This window comes from Scyliorhinus canicula, chromosome 19, assembly GCF_902713615.1.
Source record: "Scyliorhinus canicula chromosome 19, sScyCan1.1, whole genome shotgun sequence".
Taxonomy (NCBI): Eukaryota; Metazoa; Chordata; class Chondrichthyes; order Carcharhiniformes; family Scyliorhinidae; genus Scyliorhinus; species Scyliorhinus canicula.
The window spans coordinates 68,580,615-68,605,855 of record NC_052164.1 but is presented as its reverse complement, the minus strand read 5'-3'; the positions used below and the strand labels follow the sequence as shown (position 1 = coordinate 68,605,855).

The 25,241-nt window shown below is 45.7% G+C and overlaps 1 protein-coding gene across 3 annotated transcripts in view; it reads right to left on the bottom strand.

Annotated features, from left to right (window-relative positions):
* The window catches only part of ccdc15 (coiled-coil domain containing 15), a 51,771-nt gene extending 26,869 nt beyond the window's left edge, over positions 1 to 24,902 (bottom strand). For 2 of the 3 annotated variants that reach the window (XM_038778648.1, XM_038778647.1), the window contains exons 1-4: positions 24,683 to 24,902; positions 12,430 to 12,579; positions 9,982 to 10,179; positions 7,906 to 8,022 (exon numbers count right to left, since the gene is read on the bottom strand). In XM_038778648.1, the coding sequence (XP_038634576.1) occupies positions 7,906 to 8,022; positions 9,982 to 10,179; positions 12,430 to 12,579; positions 24,683 to 24,847 (630 nt within the window). In that variant the 5' untranslated portion in view covers positions 24,848 to 24,902. The remainder of the gene's footprint in view (positions 1 to 7,905; positions 8,023 to 9,981; positions 10,180 to 12,429; positions 12,580 to 24,682) is intronic. The other variant, XM_038778646.1, reaches the window with a different exon arrangement.
* Positions 24,903 to 25,241: the final 339 nt, after the last annotated feature.

Here is a 25,241-nt window from a genome sequence, read left to right as displayed (position 1 = left end):
AGGTGCAAAAGATTGTACAGCCTGATCAAGAAGTGATTGCTAAGGTGCCAGATCTCTTTAAAGAATTTGCTTGTGTGGGTAAAGTTTACTCATGTGTACCAAGAGGAGCAGAGGTCACGATTTTAAGAGAAGCGGGAGCTAGTCAATCTTTGATGGTAAGAGATGAGGAGTGATGTAGTTTGGGAAGAATATTGCCAGAAAAGGTGGTAATATGTGGAATTCAGGGGGAGAAGAGTAGTGTTCCATTATATAAGGTAATGTTGGAAAGTCCAGTGAAGAGTGGTGAAGTGGTAGTAGGATTAATAGAGAAACTATCTTGTCCAGGAATAGTTTATCTTGGGTAATGATATAGCTGGATCACAGGTGAGAGTGATGCCTACTGTGGTTCACAAGCCAGTGGAAAATCAGACAACTGAAATTTTGAAGGACGAATATCCTGGGATTTTTCCGGATTGTGTAGTCACAAGGTTGCAAAGTCACAGGTGAAGACAAGAGGAGAAATCAGAGAGTGAAGATAAAGTTGAAGTGCAATTATCAGAAACGATTTTTGATCAGATGGTTGGGAAAAAACAGGTGGAGGATGAGGCGAATATTTTTAGTTCAGGAAATTTGGCGGAATTACAATAGAAGGATATAGAAATAAAACGGATGTGTTAGAAAGCATACACAGAACAGGAATCTGAGTGTATACCAGAGTGTTATTACTGTAAAAACGATGTCTTGATGAGGATATTGACTTTACATATGCAGGCAGATGAAAAGTGGGCAGAAGTTCATCAAGTGGTATTGCCGGTAGGATATAGAAAGGAGGTATTGCAAGTAGCACATGAGGTACCAGTGGGAGGTCATTTGGGAGTAAGGAAAACTCAAGCTAAAATACAAAAACATTTTTATTGGCCTGGACTACATAAAGACATATTGAAATTTTGTCGATGATGTCACACGTCATGTGAATATGCTAAAAGGTACTTTGAAAGGGAAGGAGAGCAAAAGGAGGAGGTTTTAATGATTCTAACTCAAAGTGAAGAACCAAATCTAGATGATTTTGAATTTGACATTCCTCAAATTAAATTGTAAAATGAGAATGTTCTTAAAAATTGGGATCAATTGTTGAGTAACCTTCCAGAGGAAAAACAAACTGACCTGAAAGAGTTATTGATATCACATGCGCAAGTTTGTGGAGATAAGTTGGGAAGTACTAAAATGGCTTGACATGATGCGGATATGGGAAATGCTGTTCCAATTAAACAACATCCATATAGACTTAACCCTTTAAAATTGGCACAGATTAACAAAGAAATTGAAAGTATGCTTAAAAATCTCATAATTGAAGTAGGCTGCAGCCAATGGAGCTCACCCATAGTGATGGTACCAAAACCGGATTTTACCCAACAGTTGTGTGTGGACTATAGAAAGATCAATGCAGTTACAAGAATGGACTCTTATCCTATCCCATGCTTGGAGGATTGCATTGAGAAGGTGGGACAATCGGTTTTTATTTCTAAACTGGATTTACTAAAAGGCTACTGGCAGGTACCTTTATCCGAAAGGGTGAAGGAGATTTCAACTTTTGTGACTCCAGATGGTATATACCAATTCAAAGTTATGCTAGTTGGCATGAAAAACGTCCCAGCCACATTTCAACGGTTAACTAACAAGGTTGTTTCAGGATTAACCAATTGTGTGGTGTACATCGACAATCTGGTAATTTTTAGCCAGACATGGAAAGAACATTTGACACGTCTGATGGAGTTATTTAGAACATAGAACGATACAGCGCAGTACAGGCCCTTCGGCCCACGATGTTGCACCGACATGGGAAGTCAAAAACTAAAGGCCATCTAACCTACACTATGCCATTATCATCCATATGCTTATCCAATAAACTTTTAAATGCCCTCAATGTTGGCGAGTTCACTACTGTTGCAGGTAGGGCATTCCACGGCCTCACCACTCTTTGCGTAAAAAACCTACCTCTGACGTCTGTCCTATATCTATTGCCCCTCAATTTAAGGCTATGTCCCCTCGTGCTAGCCACCTCCATCCGCGGGAGAAGGCTCTCACTGTCCACCCTATCTAACCCTCTGATCATTTTGTATGCCTCTATTAAGTCACCTCTTAACCTTCTTCTCTCTAACGAAAACAACCTCAAGTCCATCAGCCTTTCCTCATAAGATTTTCCCTCCATACCAGGCAACATCCTGGTAAATCTCCTCTGCACCCGTTCCAAAGCTTCCACGTCCTTCCTATAATGAGGCGACCAGAACTGTACGCAATACTCCAAATGCGGCCGTACCAGAGTTTTGTACAGCTGCAACATGACCTCATGGCTCCGGAACTTAATCCCTCTACCAATAAAGGCCAACACATCATAGGCCTTCTTCACAACCCTATCAACCTGGGTGGCAACTTTCAGGGATCTATGTACATGGACACCGAGATCCCTCTGCTCATCCACACTGCCAAGAATTTTACCATTAGCCAAATATTCCGCATTCCTGTTATTCTTTCCAAAGTGAATCACCTCACACTTCTCTAAATTAAACTCCATTTGCCACCTCTCAGCCCAGCTCTGCAGCTTATCTATGTCCCTCTGTAACCTGCAACATCCTTCCACACTGTCTACAACTCCACCGACTTTAGTGTCGTCTGCAAATTTACTCACCCAACCTTCTGTGCCCTCCTCTAGGTCATTTATAAAAATGACAAACAGCAACGGCCGCAGAACAGATCCTTGTGGTACGCCACTCGTAACTGAACTCCATTCTGAACATTTGCCATCAACCACCACCCTCTGTCTTCTTTCAACTAGCCAATTTCTGATCCACATCTCTAAATCACCCTCAATCCCCAGCCTCCGTATTTTCTGCAATAGCCGACCGTGGGGAACCTTATCAAATGCTTTAATGAAATCCATATACACCACATCAACTGCTCTACCCTCGTCTACCTGTTCAGTCATCTTCTCAAAGAACTCGATAAGGTTTCTGAGGCATGACCTACCCTTCACAAAACCATGCTGACTATCCCTAATCATATTATTCCTATCTAGATGATTATAAATCGTATCTCTTATAATCCTCTCCAAGACTTTACCCACAACAGACGTGAGGCTCACCGGCCTATAGTTACCGGGGTTATCTCTACTCCCCTTCTTGAACAAAGGGACCACAAATCAGGGGGCCTCACGGTAGCATGGTGGTTAGCATCAATGCTTCACAGCTCCAGGGTCCCAGGTTCGATTCCCGGCTGGGTCACTGTCTGTGTGGAGTCTGCACGTCCTCCCAGTGTGTGCGTGGGTTTCCTCCGGGTGCTCCGGTTTCCTCCCACAGTCCAAAGATGTGCGGGTTAGGTGGATTGGCCATGCTAAATTGCCCGTAGTGTAAGGTTAATGGGGGGATTGTTGGGTTACGGGTATACGGGTTACGTGGGTTTAAGTAGGGTGATCATTGCTCGGCACAACATCGAGGGCTGAAGGGCCTGTTCTGTGCTGTACTGTTCTATGTTCTATTTGCTACCCTCCAGTCCTCTGGCACTATTCCTGTAGCCAATGATGACATAAAAATCAAAGCCAAAGGCTCAGCAATCTCTTCCCTGGCTTCCCAGAGAATCCTAGGATAAATCCCATCCGGCCCCGGGGACTTATCTATTTTCACCTTGTCCAGAATTGCCAACACTTCTTCCCTACGCACCTCAATGCCATCTATTCTAATAGCCTGGGTCTCAGCATTCTCCTCCACAACATTATCTTTTTCCTGAGTGAATACTGACGAAAAGTATTCATTTAGTATCTCGCTTATCTCCTCAGCCTCCACACACAACTTCCCACCACTGTCCTTGACTGGCCCTACTCTTACCCTAGTCATTCTTTTATTCCTGACATACCTATAGAAAGCTTTTGGGTTTTCCTTGATCCTACCTGCCAAAGACTTCATGTCCCCTCCTTGCTCGTCTTAGTTCTCTCTTTAGATCCTTCCTCGCTTCCTTGTAACTATCAAGCGCCCCAACTGAAACTTCACGCCTCTTCTTCACATAGGCCTCCTTCTTCCTCTTAACAAGAGATTCCACTTCTTTGGTAAACCACGGTTCCCTTGCTCTACCCCTTCCTCCCTGCCTGACTGGTATGTACTTATCAAGAACACGCAATAGCTGTTCCTTGAACAAGCTCCACATATCCAGTGTGCCCAACCCTTGCAGCCTACTTCTCCAACCTACACATCCTAAGTCATGTCTAATGGCATCATAATTGCCCTTCCCCCAGCTATAACTCTTGCCCTGCGGGGTATACTGATCCCTTTCCATCACTAATGTAAAGGTCACCGAATTGTGGTCACTGTTTCCAAAGTGCTCACCTACCTCCAGATCTAACACCTGGCCTGGTTCATTACCCAAAACCAAATCCAATGTGGCCTCGCCTCTTGTTGGCCTGTCAACATATTGTGTCAGGAAACCTTCCTGCACACATTGTACAAAGAACGACCCATCTAATGTACTCAAACTATATCTTTTCCAGTCAATATTTGGAAAGTTAAAGTCTCCCATAACAACTACCCTGTTACTTTCGCTCTTTTCCAGAATCATCTTCGCCATCCTTTCCTCTACATCCCTAGAACTATTAGGTGGCCTATAGAAAACTCCCAACAGGGTGACCTCTCCTTTCCTGTTTCTAACCTCAGCCCATACTACCTCGGAAGAGTCCCCATCTAGCATCCTTTCCGCCACCGTAATACTGGCCTTGACTAGCAGAGCCACACCTCCCCCTCTTTTGCCCCCTTCTCTGAGCTTACTAAAACACCTAAACCCCGGAACCTGCAACAACCATTCCTGTCCCTGCTCTATCCATGTCTCTGAAATGGCCACAACATCGAAGTCCCAGGTACCAACCCATGCTGCCAGTTCCCCTACTTTATTTCGTATACTCCTGGCATTGAAGTAGACACACTTCAAACCACCTACCTGAACACTGGCACCCTCCTGCGAAGTCAAATCTGTGCTCCTGACCTCTATACTCTCAATCTCCCGTACCCCAAAACTACAATCCAGGTTCCCATGCCCCTGCTGAATTAGTTTAAACCCCCCCAAAGAGCACTAACAAATCTCCCCCCTCCAGGATATTGGTGCCCCTCAGGTTCAGATGTAGACCATCCTGTCTATAGAGGTCCCACCTTCCCCAGAAAGAGCCCCAGTTATCCAGAAATCTGAATCCCTCCCGCCTGCACCATCCCTGTAGCCACGTGTTTAATTGCTCTCTCTCCCTATTCCTCGTCTCACTATCACGTGGCACGGGCAACAACCCAGAGATAACAACTCTGTTTGCTCTCGCTCTGAGCTTCCATCCTAGCTCCCTAAAGGCCTGCCTGACATCCTTGTCCCCTTTCCTACCTATGTCGTTAGTGTCAATGTGGACTACGACTTGGGGCTGCTCCCCCTCCCCCTTAAGGACCCGGAAAACAGGATCCGAGACATCACATACCCTTGCACCTGGGAGGCAACATACCAAACGTGAGTCTCTCTCGCTCCCACAAAATATCCTATCTGTGCCCCTGACTATTGAGTCCCCAATTACTAATGTTCTACTCCTTTCCCCCCTTCCCTTCTGAGCAACAGGGACAGACTCCGTGCCAGAGGCCCGTACCGCATGGCTTACCCCTGATAAGTCGTCCCCCCCACAAGTATCCAAAACGGTATACTTGTTACTCAGGGGAACGACCGCAGGGGGTCCCTGCACTGACTGCTTCTTCCCAGTCCCTCTTACAGTTACCCATCTACCTCCAGTCTTTGGTGTAACTACTTCCCTGAAGCTCCTATCTATGGCCCCCCTCTGCCTCCCGAATGATCCGAAGTTCATCCAGCTCAAGCTCCAGGTCCCTAACACGGTTTTTGAGGAGCTGGAGTTGGGTGCACTTCCCACAGATGAAATCAGCAGGGACACTGACGGCGTCCCTCACCTCAAACATTCTGCAGGAGGAGCATTGTACTGCCTTCCCTGACATCACCTCTAGATTTAAAAAAAAAACCAAGAAAAATAAAAGAAAAAGAAAGGAAGAGCTTACCTGATATTCCCTCAAACCCTGCTCCCGCTGAAAGGTAAGCAAATTTAACGGCACTCACTCACCTTCACGACAAGCCCCTGCTCCCGCTTCCCAACAACCGTGGGTTTTTTTTGGTTAGAGGAGGAGGTAGGGTGGGAAACACAAAGTGTTTCGGGTTTAACTGTCACTTGACAACAGCCCCTCCACAAACCACCTTCAAATTCGGCTGACCGCACTGCACTTATGCAAATTTCCCCAGAACAGCTGATCAGTAGCTCTGCTCTGCTGCCCTCTGCTGGATGCTTGCCTTCACTCAAACTCCTCGGGTCGATTTGATCGATTTCAGAAGACAGGTTTGGTAGTAAACCTATCCTAAAGTGAATTTGGAAAAGCCCAACTCATTTTCCTTGGCCGTACAATCGGACAGGGTCGAATCGTCCCACGGGATGTGAAAACAAAAGTTATTGGGGATTTTCCAATACCCTCGACACTAAGAGAAATAATGCGATTTCTTGGCTTGAGTGGATTTTACCGGAAATTTGTGCTGAGCTTTAGCAGTGTGGTTGCTTCGCTGACAGACTTGCTAAAGAAGCGTAGCAAATTTCAGTGGACAGCGGAGTGTCAACTGGCCTTTGACGGCCTGAAGTTAACCACTGCTCCCGTGTTAGCCATCCCAAATTATACAAAACCATTCAAAGTGGCTGTTGATGTGAGTGATGTGGGCGTAGGTGCAGAGCTTCTACAAGACAACGAAGGACTAGAGTGGTCTATTGGTTATATTTTTAAGAAATTAAATACGCACCAGAAGTATTCAACGATTGAGAAGGAGACTTTGAGCTTGGTGCTGGCTTTGCAACATTTTCACATTTATGTGACCAGCAATCCGTCTGACACAATTATATATACTGATCATAATCCATTGACGTTTTTGGAGTGATTCAGGAATAATAATGCCAGACTTTTTTGGTGGAGTTTGTTACAGCCATTTCATTTATAAATAATACACGTGGCAGGATGAGAAAACGTGATAGTCGATGCTTTGTCACGAATGGGATGAAGAGAAGCGGGTTCAGTGGAGGAAGAAGAACTAAAATGGACTATGTTATTATACCTGTTTGCATGTTTTGTTTTGTGAAACGAAAAAGTATTTTACTGTCAGTATTTCTTAAAGGAAAGTGAAAAGGTGAAAAATGAAACCATCTTGAAGTTGATGATTTATTCTTTTTTCTTGGGGGAGGTGTCAGGTGGATGTACTTTTAAGAAATTGGTGTTTATCAAATAGCTGCAGTGATGTCAGTGTTTGGGTGGAGCTGGGCTGTCTGTCTGTCTTTTACTTTCGTTTTGAGCTGTAAAGCTGCTTTGTGGCTCTGTTTTTGGTTTCGTTTTCAGAGTTGGAGAGCTGTATTCAAAGCAAGCAGATGTGTAATGATCTCTCTCTCTACAAAGAATGTCTTCAGCTCACTTGATGGTTTCAAAGTAATACCTGTTTCTATGGAGAATTTAAACCTGCTGACTTTGTAAAAAGGGTTTAACCTATGAATTTTGCTCGGAAAGGTATTACGGGTTGAGACTACTGTATCTATGGGGTTACGTGTGTTAGTTGTTGATAAGATGTTTCCTGTGTGTTTATAAAATGTTAACTGAGTTCATAGAATAAACATTGTTTGGTTTTTAAAATACTTACGGTCTCTGTTGTATAACACCTGGAGAGTGGAACTTTGTGCTCCCCATAACCAAAATCCATTAAAATACGTGGGTCAGGTGAACTCCATGATATACTTTGGAGTTTTCTAAACCCTGGCCCATAACAGACAGTAGACTTGATTTCTCAGGCTTTAAAGCCAGTCAAATTACTAATTGCATCATAACTTACATCTCTTGTCGGAGACACCTTCCAGATTCCTCCTGGAAGTACTGAGCACAAGTCCGCCTCTGGTACTGTTTGACACGATGCAAGCCTATGCCGAGCCTGTTTTGTAACTTTACTGAGCTAAAATAAATCAGTTGTTAGTATTAGTTTCAAAAGAATAGCTTCTGCACTGAAGCATGCACAAATATAAAATGTATCAATATAATTTAGGTTATGCAAAATTACCTTTAATTGTAGTTAGAAACAAACACTAAACGTATTGGAATAAGAGAAAGTGTATCTGGCTAAATAGTAGGTTTGCGCCTGTACATCACTGCAGAGGCCATTTACAATGTCAGGTGATCCATCAAGGGATGCACTGAAATGCACATGGCTCTCCAAAAATTGATACAAAAACTAACCAATCCCCTCTTGTATAATTACTCATCACAGATAAACTGGCAATATCCGAGAAGGAGAAAGTTACCTGTATGTGTTTTCATTTAGTGAGTGAAACTAAACACTTTTGAAAAGGGCTAACATAGTTGTTTAAAAAAACCTGTAAGGTAGAGAGTGTGGTGTGCAATCTAAATTAATGCACATTACAATATAACAGTGTTTCATTTTGCAACAGTAATACAAGTTTGTCACTGACATTTATTACAACATAAATCAAATTAGTCATGGATTTTCTGAGTTAGAGTAATTTCCACAAATGTATTAGGCAAGCACATGTATTCTATATCTAGTCAAAAAGCTAAGATTCAGTGGCTGAATCACTAAACAAAGGAAACTGATCACGAGTGAAAGTTATCCTAGTATCAGTCAGAATTCCATTATTGTTACACCGCTGAAGGCAAGATTTTATGTTGCTCTTGCCAGTTGTTGTTTCACAAAAATACTACCTGTTACTGTTACTGCAAATGGACAAGTATTTTACATAATAAGATTTCATGCATTATTGACAAAATTTTACATTTAATTATTAGAATGGGCTTTAGCTAGTGTTTCTACAAGGAAACTGAGCACTGCTTTCAGAGTGTACCAGTGGGGAAAATATGTTCAGACGTTTAGCATTTATTGATTTAAATAACAAAATGGGACAAATTATTGCAGACATTTTTGAAGAGATCAAACAAATTCCCCCTCACACTCATAAAACAGAATTTTATTATATAACTGCCTTGTAACTGCTTGTTGTGAAATGCATTTCAGAAAAGTTGTGACACCCTCTTTAATTGAGACTAAAGCAGATTATCGGTTTTCAATTGAATGTGGTCAACCTTAATTTAGGCTACTTAAATCTTGTTACACTAGAATCTCCTTGATGTACTCAAGTAAGAAAACACCTTGAATCGGCTTCAATCATAAGAAACCATCAGTTGTCTACATTTGCCTTCTTTTGGAATGTATAGCTGATATGCTTGCCCAAAAGGGAGGGAGTGTTCAAGGTCCTAGAGGAAGAGATCGGTGATTAAGTCAAGTTTTGACTGACAACAATGTTTTTGAAACAAGACTGGGTAGTTCAATTGTCACTTCAAAACCTTCAAGGGCAATTGCCATGGAACTTCATCAGTGTTAAATTTTACCAGGTTGGATCTCGGCAACGTTTTTAGTATTGTAGAATTTCTCTCTAGTACTTTACGATCTTTATGACATTATTTATATTGTAACTTCTCAATAAATCTTTCATATTGGAACAAAATACCCGTAGTCTTTTTTTAAGGAATCAAATCTTGCATAAATTACTCATACTTGGATATTATTGCAGATACATGACAGACGATTTCTGTGGAGCATCTACATTGAGTCAGCTCCCAGTCAGAATTATTGAACAAAAATATTGTGCAATTTTTCAATGTTTTTTTTGTATTTTGTACTCCTAGAAGTAATGGAATTTTATTGTGGGTCATGGAAAGCTGCATATTCACTGCACTGTTCTGTAATTAGAATTCCACTGTGACATGGTAGGATTTCATGATATGCAATTGTCCCTTTTGTCACTGGAAGTACTAGTCCCATATTATTGCTTTGACCCAAAGATGAAACACCTTTGAGGAAGTAACAACTGCAGTTAAAGCATCTCTGGGATATGTTCACCTTACGAGCTTGGTCACTGAATATATCTTCTTCTTCCTCCTTGTCACTGCCGAGCCCCTGGGCATACACCCACCTTGCGCTTGGGCTAAAAATAGCAAACTCTGCATTACTACCACGAAAAATGCAAGTGTTTTTATTTGGAGTGAGACGCTCTGCTGATGCAGAAGATTGCTTTACGACACGATCATCCCTTTCAACCTATGAGAGAGAAATAAAGTAGATGAAGTGGTACATGTAGACATCTCTGCCTGTACAGTTTACTGTTTAATGAAAGTTGCAGAACAGGTTACAATCTTACATTTGCTATTTTCTTTTACTTTTGATCAAATTAACAATCCTATCTTCATAGAGCAGCACAGTACTTTACATGCAATACATGAAGCATTGTTGCAATCTTGCCTGACACCACATGGTAAGGAAATCCCAACTAATGGGACATTTGCAGAAAAGCATCGCGAGACCTGGATACCTTACTATCCTACTCCGGTGCCAAAGAAGAACCAGGCAACGTGCCTCAACAACCACTGTCTGATGGCCTTAACATCTATCATTATGAAGTGCTTTGAGAGGTTGGTCATGAGACACATCAACTCCATACTCCCAGAATGTCTTGATCTACTGAAATTCGCATACAGCCACAACCGGTCCACAGCAGACGCCAACTCTCTGGCCCTACTCGCATCCCTGGAGCATCTCAAAAACAAGGACTCCTACGCCAGACTCCTATTCATTGACTACAGCTCCGCCTTTAACACCTTAATGCCAGCCAAGCTCATAAGCAAACTCCAAAACCTAGGACTTGTTTCCTCCTTCTGCAACTGGATCCTTGATTTCCTGACCCAGAGACCACAATCAGTAAGGGTAAACAACAACACCTCCTCCACGATAGTCCTCAATACCAGGGCCCCGCAAGGCTACGTACTTAGGCCCACGATATTACTTGGACACACGACCGTCTCAATTCCATCTACAAATTTGCTGATGACATGACTGTAGTGAGTTGGATCTCAAACAATGAGTCAGAGTATAGGAAGGAGATAGAAAACCTAGTGGCATCATGCAACAACAACAATATCTCCCTCAATAATAATAATAATCTTTATTGTCACAAGTAGACTTACATTAACACTGCAATGAAGTTACTGTGAAAAGCCCCTGGTCGCCACACTCCGGGGCCTGTTCAGGAACACAGAGGGAGAATTTAGAATGTCCAATGTCAGCCTGACTAAGGAGCTGGTCATCAACTTCAGGAAGCGAAGTGCTGCACACACCCTTGTCTGCATCAAAGGTGCCGAGATGGAGATGATTGACAGCTTCAAATTGTTAGGTGTATACATCACCAACAATCTGTCTGGTCCACCCACGTCGATGCTATGACCAAGAAAGGACACTTCTTCAGGAACCTAAGGAAATTCAGCATGTTTACATGGACTCTTACCAATTTTTACAGGTGCACCAGAGAAAGCAACCTATCTGTCTGCAACGCACCTGGTACGGCAACCATTTGGCCCAAGACCATAAGAAACTACAGAGTATCACGAACACAGCCTAATCCATTACATAAATCCGCCTCCCATCCATTGACTTTTGTCTATACCTCCCTAACAGATTCAAAAACAGCTCCTTCCCACTATTACCAGACTCCTGAATGACCCTCTTACGGACTGAACTGATCTCTCTACTCATCTTCTCTATTGTTGTGGCACTATACACTGTATGCTTCACCCGATGTCTATGTATTTATATTGTGTATTTGTCGTATGTCCTATGTTTTTCATGTATGGAACGATCTGCCTGGACTGTATGCAGAACAATACCTTTAACCGTACCTCGGTACATGTGACAATAAATCTAAATCAATGTGATTACATAAGATACAGGATTTACATAATACACTCATCATTTTGGTCTCAAAGCAATGTTCCAGTAGCTCAGCAATATGAAATATGCCAATAAACTGCTCTTGTAAGGTGGAATCATACTGTTACGAGCCACAGGAAAATTCACGCAAAATAACATTCAAATTATATCTTCTTTTTAAAAAAAAATTTAGAGTACCCAATTCATTCTTTCCAATTAAGGGGCAATTTAGCGTAGCCAATCCACCTACCCTTCAAATCTTTGGGTTGAGGGGGGCGAAACTCACGCAAACAAGGGGTGAATGCGCAAACTCCACATGGACAGTGACCCAGAGCCGGGATCAAACCTGGGACCTTGGTGCTGTGAGGCAGCAGTGCTACCCACTGCGCCACCGTGCTGCCCACTTCAAACTATATCTTCAATGACTGATGAGAGAAATTGTACAAGTTTAAAAATGACATCAAATCTAGGCAGCTATTGTGTTCAACCCACTACATACCAAAAGACAGAGTATTAAAAGACACATTCTTGTATCCCTAGCTTAATAAGATTAAGAGGAAATTTATATGTTCTTTAAAAGTTTCTTACTGCTTCATAAGATCGCTGTTGTTGCTGCTGTTTGCGAATTTGGGCATACTTGCTCACACGGTGCTTCACCTCATCTTGAAAACGCTTCAAATTCTCCTGTTTCGCTTTATGGATTTCCTTTAGTTGCTCATCAACTTCAACAGCTGAAATCTAAGGATAAAGAAACCATCTTTAACAGACTACTACATGATTCAGAGCAGCTAAAAGGTATTATTACAATGCAGGTGTTATTATTACACAGCTGTTATTGCAAGTATAAAGTCAAGCCCTTTCAATAACTAGTAGCAAAATTTTAAACATTTAAAAGAAAAACAGAGACTATGGTGATGATACATCTTGTGGTGGTGTAACAGAGTAAGTGATATGGTAACTTTCATAAAAAGGCTTCTCTTTAAAAAAGAACGCAGAAGGTGGTCACCTCACTGCTAGACTTTGGTGAAAAATCGTTGAATTGAGCAAAATCGAGGCAGCATTTTTTTGCTGAATCTAATTTTCCCAAAACTGAGAGGCTTCTCTCTAAATAACACATGAAAAATGTAATTTCAGTGCTCCATTTCAAGAACTGCAAATATAAATTTATAGCTATAAAATTAAATGAGAGATATCGAATAGCTAGGATTCAAAAACTGGTTGAAACTAGGATTATACACATGAAATAAAAAACTTATATTTGGTATTTGGAGGCTTTTGAGCAAGGTTCCTCAAGTCCATGCTGAAGACACAGCAGTTCTGCACATACAATAAAATTTAATTATGCCTTCAGAATTGTTGAGCTTTTTAAAATCAGAATTACTGAGATTTCTTTAAAAAAAAGTACATTAAACAGTCTATAATCTATTATACCAACAAATAGGAACAGCATGGCAACTGAGGAATTGGCAGAGACAATCATTCCATTCCCCAAATCTATTGCAGCCCTAGTTCTATACAGAACAGAAGCTTCGGAATTATATGCACTCAGATATCTGGGTCATCGTAATGCTCATTTTTAAGATAATTACATTTCTGTACAGTTGATGTTTTACCTTTTGAAGGAAGTACATGGAGTATTTTTTCCTATAGCTGAATACAAATGGAGTTGCCAATTTATCCAAGTTAAATATTTAAACATTTCAAATACACAAAATGTTACTATCGAATATTCAGCATCAAACCATTTTCTCAGATCAATTCAACAAATAAATCACTTCAAAAGATAGGTAAAAGAGTGTCATTTCTATGGTACGCTCTCACTCTAGGAATGCTGAAACTAGACCACAAAAATATAGCAAATACTGGCATGAATTATTTAAAGCTTTTGATCCTAAGATCGCCTGGTAATGTGAAACTAGCTGCATGGACCAATTTCATGTTAGGCTTGATCTGTAATCTGAACTATTAGCAGATCTTAACAGTAGAATTGCTACAATTGGGCTCAAACTAGACTAGTTGAGAGAAGGGAAAATCATCCAGGGCCCAATCCTCATTGTTACCCGTTACAGTGATTGCCAAGAAACACAGTAAGCAAAAAAAAGGACTTTGATTCTCCATTCCCGCTTAGCGTCAAATTCTCCATCCTCGCAGTCAGCGGTAGCAAGGCGGACTAGCAATGGAGAATCCTGCCCAACATCTGACTTAAGTGTGAATCCCCATAATTGAATAGCTCCAGACTGCATAGGTTGACACTAAATGGTATTTGGATTAAGTTAGATTTGGCAAACAGCCAAAATAAGCTTATCTAACTATAGAGCACCAGTACTAAGGTCATGTCTCAGACAGCAGTTTGAGTAAGAATATTAATAATAGTAGGCATCAGTCCATCTTGGGAGATGATGGGCTGCACTCAGGGTCACTTCCAGACTAAACATCATCTGTTGTGGCTGTAGAAGCGAACTCTTATGTGACTGTCCTTCAAAAACTGGCAAATGGGCAGCAAGGTAGCATAGTGGTTAGCACTATGGCATCACAGCACCAGGGTCCCAGGTTCAATTCCCGGCTTGGGTCACTGTCTGTGCGGAGTCTGCATGCTCTCCCCATGTCTGCGTGGGTTTCCTCTGGATGTTCTGGTTTCCTCCCACAAGTCCCGAAAGATGTGCTGTTGGGTAAATTGGACATTCTGAATTCTCCCTCAGTGTATTCGAACAGGCACCGAAACATGGCGACTAGGGGCTTTTCACAGTAACTTCATTGCAGCATTAATGTAAGCCGAGTTGTGACAATAAAGATTATTATTATGTGAATAGCATTGGCCCAAGATCAGCTGATTTTTGTTCCTTCCACTGGGTTTTCTTCTCTGCCATCTGGTCATTTCAGACGTCTGCCTATTCCAGGCCCTTCCCAATTACCTGGCACTCCAGTCAGCAGCAATGATTTCCCATCCATCAACTCCAATCCCAGTCAACTTGAGGTCTCTCTTGAGACAATCACAACATGGGCAATTTGTTGGTCTTGTGCTGACAGCAAGCTCACCATGGAGCATGTCTTTGAAAATGCAGCTGTCAGCCATTAGGTGCACGTGACGCAGCCAATGGAGTTACTACTGACTCGGCTGGGGATCCTTGCAGGCTGGTGTACCTCTGCTCACAGTCTTGCCAAGTTGAACAGCTTGTTCTCAGATTTGATATGCAGATTGGACACCCTTATTTGAGTTGCTGAAAGCACACAATAACAGCTGCATGAAGAAGAATATGCAAAGAGAGCTGATTTGAATAAGAATATGATTAACATACAAGTTGAAAACATACTATTTAAAGTTGAGACACTCCTGAGCGTGATTCTCTGGAAAGATTTCTAAGTTTGGTAGCAATCGGGAACTGCCGCATGCTTCCCGCCGCTCGGCCCGGCGAGGCAGACAACTCTATTCAACATTAATTGGTCCACTTAACGAGGCCCCAAGGACTTTTCACCGCAAATGAAGGCTCGCCTGCCAATTCACCGGTACTGCGCTCGCCTCCTTCTGTTCGGTGATGTTAGGTGAATTGGGTCTGCACCGGCTCTTGGAAAGAACACCCTACCTAAGCCCACACCTCCACCCTTCATAGGCCAGCCCCCAGCTCACGTCCCGCACCTCTTCAGGCCCACTTTCGGGCACCCGCTGTCTCGACCCTCTCTCGGTTACCTTTCGTCAGTCCCTCCCCTGTCAGCCTCTCCCTCCCCCCATAACAAAATAACAGTCCCAACCCCAACAACACACTCACCACCTGCACTTCAGGAAGCTAGCCCGCCCAGCTAGCCTGGTAGCCCCCGCCCAGGGCACCAAGCATCCTACACCCAGCCCCCCCCCCCCACCAAATCCACCATCCTCCCAGTGAAAACTTGAAAATCCCGAACAACCACAAAGAAGAAAAAGCAACTCACCATCAGCCATACATTTTTCAAAAATTTCAATAAAAATTATTTATAAAAAAAAGAATGAAACAAACCAAAACAGAACAGAGCAACGGCCCCAAATATAGTGCAAACATGGTTCATACAAACCAGAAGAAAACCAAAATACAAAATATAAACACTCCCTCCAGAGTTCAATGTTCCCATTCTCCTGCTGGTCCATTGTCTCTAATAAATTCCATCGCCTCCTCTGGCGATCCAAAGTAGAGTTCCTCGCCTTCGTACGTTACCTACAGACTCGCTGGGTACAACATGTCAAACTTCACCCCCTTCTTAAAGAGGGCCGACTTCACCTTGTTTAAGCTTGCTCTCCTTTTGGCCAGCTCCGCACCCAGGTCCTGGTAGACACGCAGCTCACTGCCTTCCCATTTGCAGCGCCTTGTCTGCCTGGCCCACCTCAGAATCTGTTCCTTATCCAAGAGCTGGTACAATCGCACCACCATCGCCCTCGGTGGCTCGTTTCTTTGTGGCTTCCTCATAAGCGCCCTGTGCGCCCGGTCCACCTCCAAAGGCCAAACGAATGCTCCTTCACCCAGCAGCTTCTCGAACATTCGTGCCACATATGCATCGGCGTCCGCTCCCTCACTGCCCTCCGGCAGGCCCACGATCCTCAAATTCTGCCTGCGCAACCTATTCTCCAGGTCCTCTACTTTATCCTGCAGCCTCTTCTGTTGATCTCTCATCAACCCCATCTCTGCAGCCATTGAGCTTTCAACAGTTGTTCCCTCCTTTTTTGACCACTACTGGTCCACAAATCTATAAACCGTTGGGATACTCTGTTCTTCCACTTCTCCTGCACCTTATACCATCACTCAGCTTCACCATTAGCCAGGGAAAAAATCCAAAAAGACCACCACGAGCAGGAGCCACTAATGTGCAACCACTCACTCCATAGTCACCCCCGGAAGCCTCGGAAGAAGATGTTAGACTGACAAACAGCAGTGGTTCCCACCCAGAGACCCGATATTCCCCGATTGATCTCCCCCATCCCCTGCACCCTGCCAATGCACTCCCGGCCGCTGTGGGCTCCTCTCCCCGTACAGCAGACCTTGTACCCCGGAGACTTGGTCATAAAATCATCTGGACCATGCCGTGGAAATGTCCACGGAGCTGAGTCCCATCCCCTGGGTGTTTGGATGCTGCGTGTGTGGTGTTGCCTCCCGCAGTGTATGGGAACAGTGTCCAGGCTTCCAGGTCTGATTATGATGCTAGGCAATGAGTCCCACATGCTTCATGGCCCGCCCATCCACAGGATCCACTTGGGTTGTGTGAAGTGCTCACGTAACCATGATTGCCAATTCCCTATTAGCAATAGCCTTCAGCCACAGGGCCCAAGGCCTCATCAGTTGGTGGGGGTTATGGGTGGTCAGTGGGACAGACGGGCAGGGACAAGGATTGCCCCGGAACAGATACACACAATCTAGGGGTTGGCATGCTGGTGCCATGCATGGTTGCCCGCTCTCCAGCACCTCTCCCTACACTCCCATGGCAGCCTACCCTATGCGGAGGGTCCCCCAACCCCAGCCGAGTGTCCCCCACCCCCGGGGTGGCAAGCCTAGTGCCCCCAAGCTCTTTGCCTGTGAGCAAAGATGGCTACTTACCTCTTTGGTTCCCCACAGAATCCCTTCAGCCAGGTTCAGGGTTTTAAAAGGTTGTGCTAATCAGCATCACCGTGACCACCAATGAATGACGGGAGGCCGTTGGACATGGGGTGCATCCCACTAATTGCATGGAAATAGGGCTTAAGTAGTTACAATTGGTTTTTTCGCTATGCTATGTCGAGATCCCGATTTTGCCTTTGGGAGCGAGCCAGTTGCATCGCAAACTGTTTGGTGCCTGGCACGATTCACCAGTCTGGTTTCGCTCAAGCAAGAGCGCAATGAGGCCGGAGAATCGTGCCCAGTGTCTTTAAATCAAATCATACCCTTTTTGGTAAATGCACACTGGAAAAAAGATGGATGTCATCATGGCCAGAACCCTTAGCAACCACAATGAATACTAAAACAGTCTCTGTCAAACCTTTGTGCGACGTTTTACTACGTTAAAGGTGCTGTATAAATAATGCATGTTGTTGCTAGAGAAGATTTACTGCTGAATTGCAACAATCACTTCAATCTCCACTAAATACGTTGTAGCAGAAATTGTACTTCTCGAGCTTCACTCGATCTTTAGTAACACAATCACCATGCCCTAAGCACTACAAGCAGCTATGAAAACATTGCCACTAATGGAAATCAGTTTCGACATTTAAAATTTGAGTGATGAGCTGATTCTGCTGCACCCAGTATTTCCAAGAAAGATAGGAAGGAACTGGGAAGGCTGGAGAAGAAAGAACATCTTACATTATTGTAAAGATACCAGTTAACCAACCATGTGGTATATCGATCCACATCATCACTTGAGTTAGCTTGAGTCTCATTTACAAACACATGCCCTCTATTGGTCTGAAAGCTAAACTGGAGACTTAAGATATATCTTTTATCTACATGGTAATAGGGATATCATGCCTCATAAAAAATTTGCGCAATGTAAATTTTGAATGACAGTCAATCGTCCAACTTGTAACCATCACACCCAATGGAGACTAATTTTAAAATAAAATGCTACATTTCTGAATCCATTTTATCATAATGTATTGAAACTATAGAAGATAGATTAAATTTTAATGTTGGTGGAAAAAATTAGAGTGTTCGTTTTTTTTCAATGTGTCTACAATAATCCAAAAGAATTCCGGTATCAGAGACAGAGCAATCAAGAGTCCAGAGAAGCAGCCCAGAGCAGTAGCAATACTGTTAAATAAAATTAAACCGGGGAAGGCATATTACCCGTAGAATTAAATGCTAGCATTTGTGACCTAGCTCAGAAAAAAAACACGTGGAAGGCCAACTCGGCGGTAGAAAGATACGAATAAGAGTAGCGATATTGTAGTGGTTAATATAACAATGCCCATGATTAACTTAGTGAAAACTGACCAACTTCAACTTGCAGATTAAATTACCCCACAATCAGCTCATCAGAGAAACACGTCTGAAAACTGCTTTAAATTGCATAATTTCCTTAAACTCGTTCCCCCACAAGAAGCCGCCTCTCTCTCATGCGCACACACACACAAATTACTCTCTAACACTTTCCCACACACACTTTCACCCACGGCGACCCCTTTTCCCGCTACCCATTTCCTGGCCATAGCAATGTTCGCCACTCAGTAATAGTTCATTATATTCGGCAACGCAAGCACGCCTCCCCTCCTCGCCCCCGTTCCAGAAAAGCCCTCCTGACCTACGGGGCCTTCCCCACCCACACGAAAGCAGAAATCAGCGCATTGGCTTTTTTAAAGAACGCCTTCAGGAACAGCAACCTTGGCAATGCCGTTACTTTTACTGTCTGCACCCAGTTCACCAGCGACAACGGAGCACATCCCACCTCTTAAAGTCCCCTTCATCTGCTCCACCAGCTGCGTCAAGTTCAACTTGTGCAACTGCGTCCAACCCCGTGCCACCTCGATGTCCAGGTATCTAAAACTCACCCCATCTACCTTAAACAGCAGCTCCCCAAATCTCCTCTCCTGCCCTCTAGCCTCAATTGGGAGCACCTCACTCTTTCCCATGTTCAACTTGTACGCAGCGAATCGGCCAAAATCCCCATAATTCCCCCAATACCCACCAATCAGTCCGAAATGTATAACAGCAAGTCATCCGTGCACAGCGAGGCTCTATGCTCGGCACCTCCCCACACAATCCCTCTCCAATCGCTCGATGCCCTAAACGCCATTGCAACCGGCTCTATTGCTAAAGCAAAGAGCAACGGAGAGAGCAGGCGCCCGTGCCTAGTCACCTGGTGCAGTCCAAAATACCTCGAACTCACTTGGTTCATCCGCACACTTGCGACCGGTGCCTTGTATTGCGACCGGTGCCTTGTACAGCAACCGGACCCAGACCACAAACCCCTGCCCGAACCCAAACCGCCCCAGTACCTCCCAGATATTCCCACTCCACCCGGTCAAACGATTTCTCCGCATCCATCGCTACCATCACCTCTACCTCCTGCCCTTCCAAAGGCATTATAGTTACATTGAGTAGCCTCCTCACATTCAGCAACAGCCACCTCCCTTTCACAAAACCAGTTTGATCCTCACCTATCATCCTGGGACGCAATCCTCGATTCGTGAAGCCAGCATCTTCACCAACAACTTGGCTCAGTAACGATATTGGGCAGTACGACCCACACTGCTCTGGATCCTTGCCCTTTTTCAATATCAAAACGATCGAAGCCTGCGATAGTGTAGGGGGAATTCCCCCCCTCTCCTTAGCCTCATTGTATGCCCTCACCATTAGTGGCCGTAGGAGGCCCCCCCAATCCCCCAACTTTTTTATAAAACCCCACTGGAAACCTGTCCAGACTCGAGGAATTCCCTGCCTGCATCGCCCCCGCACTCCATCACCTTCCTCAGCCCATTTGGGGCCCCCAATTTCTGAACCAACTCCTCCTCTAACCAGGGAAGCTCCAGCCCTCCAGGAACCGCTGCATTCCCTCCTCCTGGCCGGGGGCTCCGGCTCAAATAATCTCCCATAAAACGTCTCAAACACGTTGTTCACCCCCTCCAGATCCAACACCACCCTACCCATCTCGTCCTTTACTCTGCCAATCTCTCTTGCCGCCTGTTTCTTCCTCATTTGGTGGGCCAGCATCCTACTCGTGTTCTCACCGTATTCATATCCTGCCCCTCTGGCTCTCCATAGCTGACCCAATGCCTTCCCTTTGGACTCTAATCAGAACTCTATCTGGAGCCTCTGCCTCTCCATCAACGGCCCTGCCACCGGGGTCTCTGAATATCATCCATCCACTCTCATGATCTCATTTACCAGCCTTGCCATCTCCGCCTGTTTTGCTTTCTCCTTATGCGTCAGAATTAAGATAAACTCCCCACTGAGCACCACCTTGAGTGCCTCACACAACGTAGCGGCCGTGATCTTCGCCCATATCATTTAGCTCCACATTCCCCCGGACTGCGGCCCTCATCCGCTCGCACATCTGCCAACAACCAAACATCCAACATCCACTGTGGGCTCTGTACCCCCCGGTCCAATCACAAATCCATCTAATGTGGCGGGCATGGTCCGAAACCACCCCCACCAGCAACGCCTTATCCATCCCAAAAAAGTCAATCTGGGAGTACACCCGGTGCATGTGGGAGAAATATGTAAGTTCCTTCACCCTCAGCCTCCCAAACCTCCATGGATCTCCCCCCCCCATCCCCCACCCATGTGGTCCATAAACCCCTTCAGCTCCTTCCCCACTGCTGACACCTTCCCCACCCCCCTGCCTGCCGATCAACCATATCCCTTTTTGGGCCAACCCCCGGCTCGCTATCGGATGTCCACCATCCTCTATCCTTTTCCGACTGCGCCCTTGTCAGCAACTCTCCCCTCCCACCCCATCCCCCTTGCCTGCCTCCTGACAACCCCCCACTGCACCCCCCTTAACTAGCTTGCCCAGCTGGCATGGTGGCCCCCGCCCAAGGCCTCCAACCTCCTTACACCCAAATCCCCTCCCCCTGTATCCACACTCCCCCAAAAAACAGCAAAAAGTGCACTCATCCTCGATATTCCCCCATGAAGGCCTGCCCCCAGAAACTCTCAAAACAAAAGAAACACTTCAAACGGAAAACAATTTAGAAAACAAAGAGAGGCACAAACTCCTCAAAAATCCAATTTCCTCATTCTCTTCCCAGTCCCTCATGAACTCCATCGCATGCCAAAATAGTACTCACACTTCTGGAAAATCACCCAGAGACGGGTCGGGTACAGCACTCCGAACTTCACCCCCTTCTTAAAGAAGGCTGCCGTGACCCTGTTAAACCCGGCCCTCCTCCTCGGCAGTTCTGCACCTAAATCCGGATACACCCACAGCTCTTCCCTGCCAAGATGCACTTCCTCATCTGCGTCACCCACCAAAGCATCTTCGCCTTATCCAGAAAACGGTGCAACCACACCACTATCGCCCTTGACAGCTCATCCGCTTGTGGCCTCATCAGCACCCCGTGTGCTCCGTCGACCTCCAGGGGCCGGTTAAAGGCCCCCTCCACATCAACTTGGCCTCCGCACCTTCAATGCCGTCGGACATCCCCAGAATCCTCAAATTGTGTCTTCTGAACATTTCTCCAGATCCTTCAACTTCTCCTTCAGCCTCTTCTGGGTTTCATGCTTCACCCCCACCTCGGCCCCCACCGCTTCCTCCACTTTCTGGATCGCCCTGCCGTGGAACTGCAGCCACTGCTCTACTCTTTTGATCTCTGCTTTGATCGGTTTCACCACTTCAGCCAGGCCTTCCTCTGCTGGTCCCCTGGGTGTCAGGCACAGAGCAGAGTGGCACCCTGGCTCTTCCTTGGCATCTGGGCACCTTGGCACTGCCAGGCTGGCACTTTGACACTGTCACCGTGGTACTGCCAAGGTGCTCAGTGCCTGGTAGCAGTACTGCCAAGTTGGTAGTGCCAAGATGCCCAGGTGGTACTGCCATGGGTCAGGGCCTAAGGGGGGCCATGCCCATGAAAGGAGCGATGAGGGGGCTATGAAGGTTGGGCAAGTAAAGGGTGGGTATGAAGGGGCCGCCGGAAGACTGGCGAGGGGGATGAAGGGTGGGGTCCTGAAAGGGGCGGGGGCCTAAAAGGGGGTGTGGGAGGGCCTGAAAAGGGAGGCCCTCAGCGACCCCATATCAGGGTGTCATCACTTGGGCGGTGTGGTGGTGCCCATGTTGGGGGGGGGGGGGGGGAGACATTGCTCATGGGTGGGGGACCCTCAAGCTCAGTTAAAGAACTGGGCACCCTTTCAGAATGGTGGCCAATCTCGGAGGAGCTGGCCTGGCCAGTGATTTCAGCTCTAAAGTGCTAGAACAAAAATAACAGTGCGGGCTAGCCCGAAGAGAAATACCCCAGGGCCTGAAAAAGTGATTAACTGTGGTTAAGTAATGGTGGGGAACTCGCCGTCAAAGCCGGGGAGAAACTCCAACCCATACCCGCCTGAAATTATACTTTGAAATTATTCCATTACCTCGCGTCCATAATCTCACATATGGTAGCTTCACAACATTCATTACTAATCTAAGTACACATACTGAACAAGGTTTCTTTTGTATCAATACAATTAAAGCTTACCTGTCTCATGATGATCTAATTGCTACAACTCCCTCCCTAACAGCACACATGGATTGCAGTGCTTTAAGGTGATGACTCACCACCAGCTTCTCTGCTAAGACTGGATCCAAGCTGGGTTCCCCATTTTATTCCCAATGGGATACCCCAAATTGTTATGCCCCGGGAGTGAGCAAGTAAAGCACATGCATATACATTCACACAGATTAGAAATGAGAATGGAGTCCAAAAGTACCAAAAAAATATGAATCAGTCTTTGACTAGACCGTGATGCGAAGATGTTAGAACGTTGCAATTCATGATTCCAGTAGCACAGGTGAAGTGTCAGTTTAAAGAAACCAGTTTTCTGCAGTCTAGAGGAGAAGCTGCCCAATTTCCTTTTCAGCTGTGCACTTGTTACAGCAATCAGAGAGAGAGAAAGAGAGAGATGCATACAAAACTCTCAGGTGTCTGTTGCCATCTATTCTCCGATCACAAGATGATGCACCCAGCACTAGTCGACACTGACATTGTTTTAGAACTGGTTTTTATTCCGATCTTTGTATATTTCTGGAAGGTGAAAATCCACAAACCTGTTTAGGGCATGGTTTATGGGATATTGCTCTTGCTGAGATGATAATCAACTCCTATTATCTCCACAGGAGATGACAGTTAGTTTTGAAATTGTTATGCCCCGGGAGTGAGTAAGGATGAACTGACTCTTGTTTTTTATTCAACCCCCCAGTTGGTTGCAACAAGATTGATTTAAAAAGGATTCCTTCTCTTGCAGATATCTTTTCCCAATCCCAGTAGTTATGTTTCGGAAGAAGCCAATTTAACCAGGCTTTCTAGCTACTCAATGGAAGAAAAATCATAAAGCACATGCATATACATTCACATAGATTAGAAAGGAGAATGGAGTCCAGGGGCTGGTTTAGCACAGTGGGCTAAACAGCTGGCTTGTAATGCAAAACAAGGCCAGCAGTGCGCGTTCAAATCAGGTACCAGCCTCCCCGAGCAGGCGCCGAATGTGGTGACTAGGGACTTGTCACAGTAACTTCATTGAAGCCTACTTGTGTCAATAACAATGCCGACAGAATGGGAAAACCCAGCCAGTGGGTAACGATTACAAAATATCTCAAGGGCAGCACTCAGAATCCAGATGAGCTGCATGTTGCCCACCACTGATCCAGAATCAATTTTAAATTTGACTGTTGACACCAGTTTCCATGGAAACACCCACAAGTAAGTGACCTCCTGTCGCCTGGTGGTGATGGTCGTCGTTGTGTGCCCGGTGCCCCAGCCGCCCCCAGTGATGGTTGTTGTTGCGTTCCCGGTGCCCCCCCTCCCCCAGGTGATAGTTGTTGTTGTGTTTCCCCGTGCCCCCTCCCCCTCGGTGATGGTTGTTGTTGTTGTGTTTCCCCGTGCCCCCCTCCCCCAGGTGATAGTTGTTGTGTTTCCCCGTGCCCTCCCCTCCCCCAGGTGATAGTTGTTGTGTTTCCCCGTGCCCTCCCCTCCCCCAGGTGATGGTTGTTGTTGTGTTTCCCCATGCCCCAGCCGCCCCCAGTGATGGTTGTTGTTGCGTGCCCCGTGCCCCAGCCGCCCCCAGTGATGGTTGTTGTTGCGTTTCCCCGTGCCCCCTCCCCCCGGTGATGGTTGTTGTTGTGTTTCCCCGTGCCCCCCTCCCCCAGGTGATTGTTGTTGTTGTGTGCCCGGCGCCCCCCTCCCACTCTAATCCAGCCCCCTCCTCCCCGTACTTACAAAGGCCGGGCTCGGCTCTCCGGGCCATTCCCTGGCGCACTCCACCCAGGCTCCCACCGGCACCACGGCCTGGTTTCTCTCGGCCAAAACCCGTGCCGCCCGCCAGCGCGAGTAATCGTGGCCCGGGTCTCTGCCGGGCCGGCGGGGCTCCGCTCTGAAGGGCATGGGACGAGACCGACCCAGCGCCCGCGCGCGCCTCCCGCCTCCTACTGCAGACCAACCGCCACTCACTCAGCTCTCGCGATAGCCATTCAGAATCGCTCCGCCCAATAGGGAAGCCGCGTTCCGGAGGCTGTGGCGGACATTTTGGTAAAGGAGGTCGAATTCTCACCGAATGGAGGCTGCTCGGCCGCTTCTGCCTGTGCCCGCTCTCTGTGCGAGCCTCGAAGGGGTTGGGCGGTGGACAGCCGCCGTGAAACTGTCTCAGGGAGCTGCAGACCTGTAAGAAATAAATTGGCAGGACATTCGAACAGAAGCCTCAGTGTCCCTGACAACTTTCCCAAGTGTTATTTGATCCATGGCAGTTCATTCCCTCTGCGTCCAGGGTGAAGCTAAAATG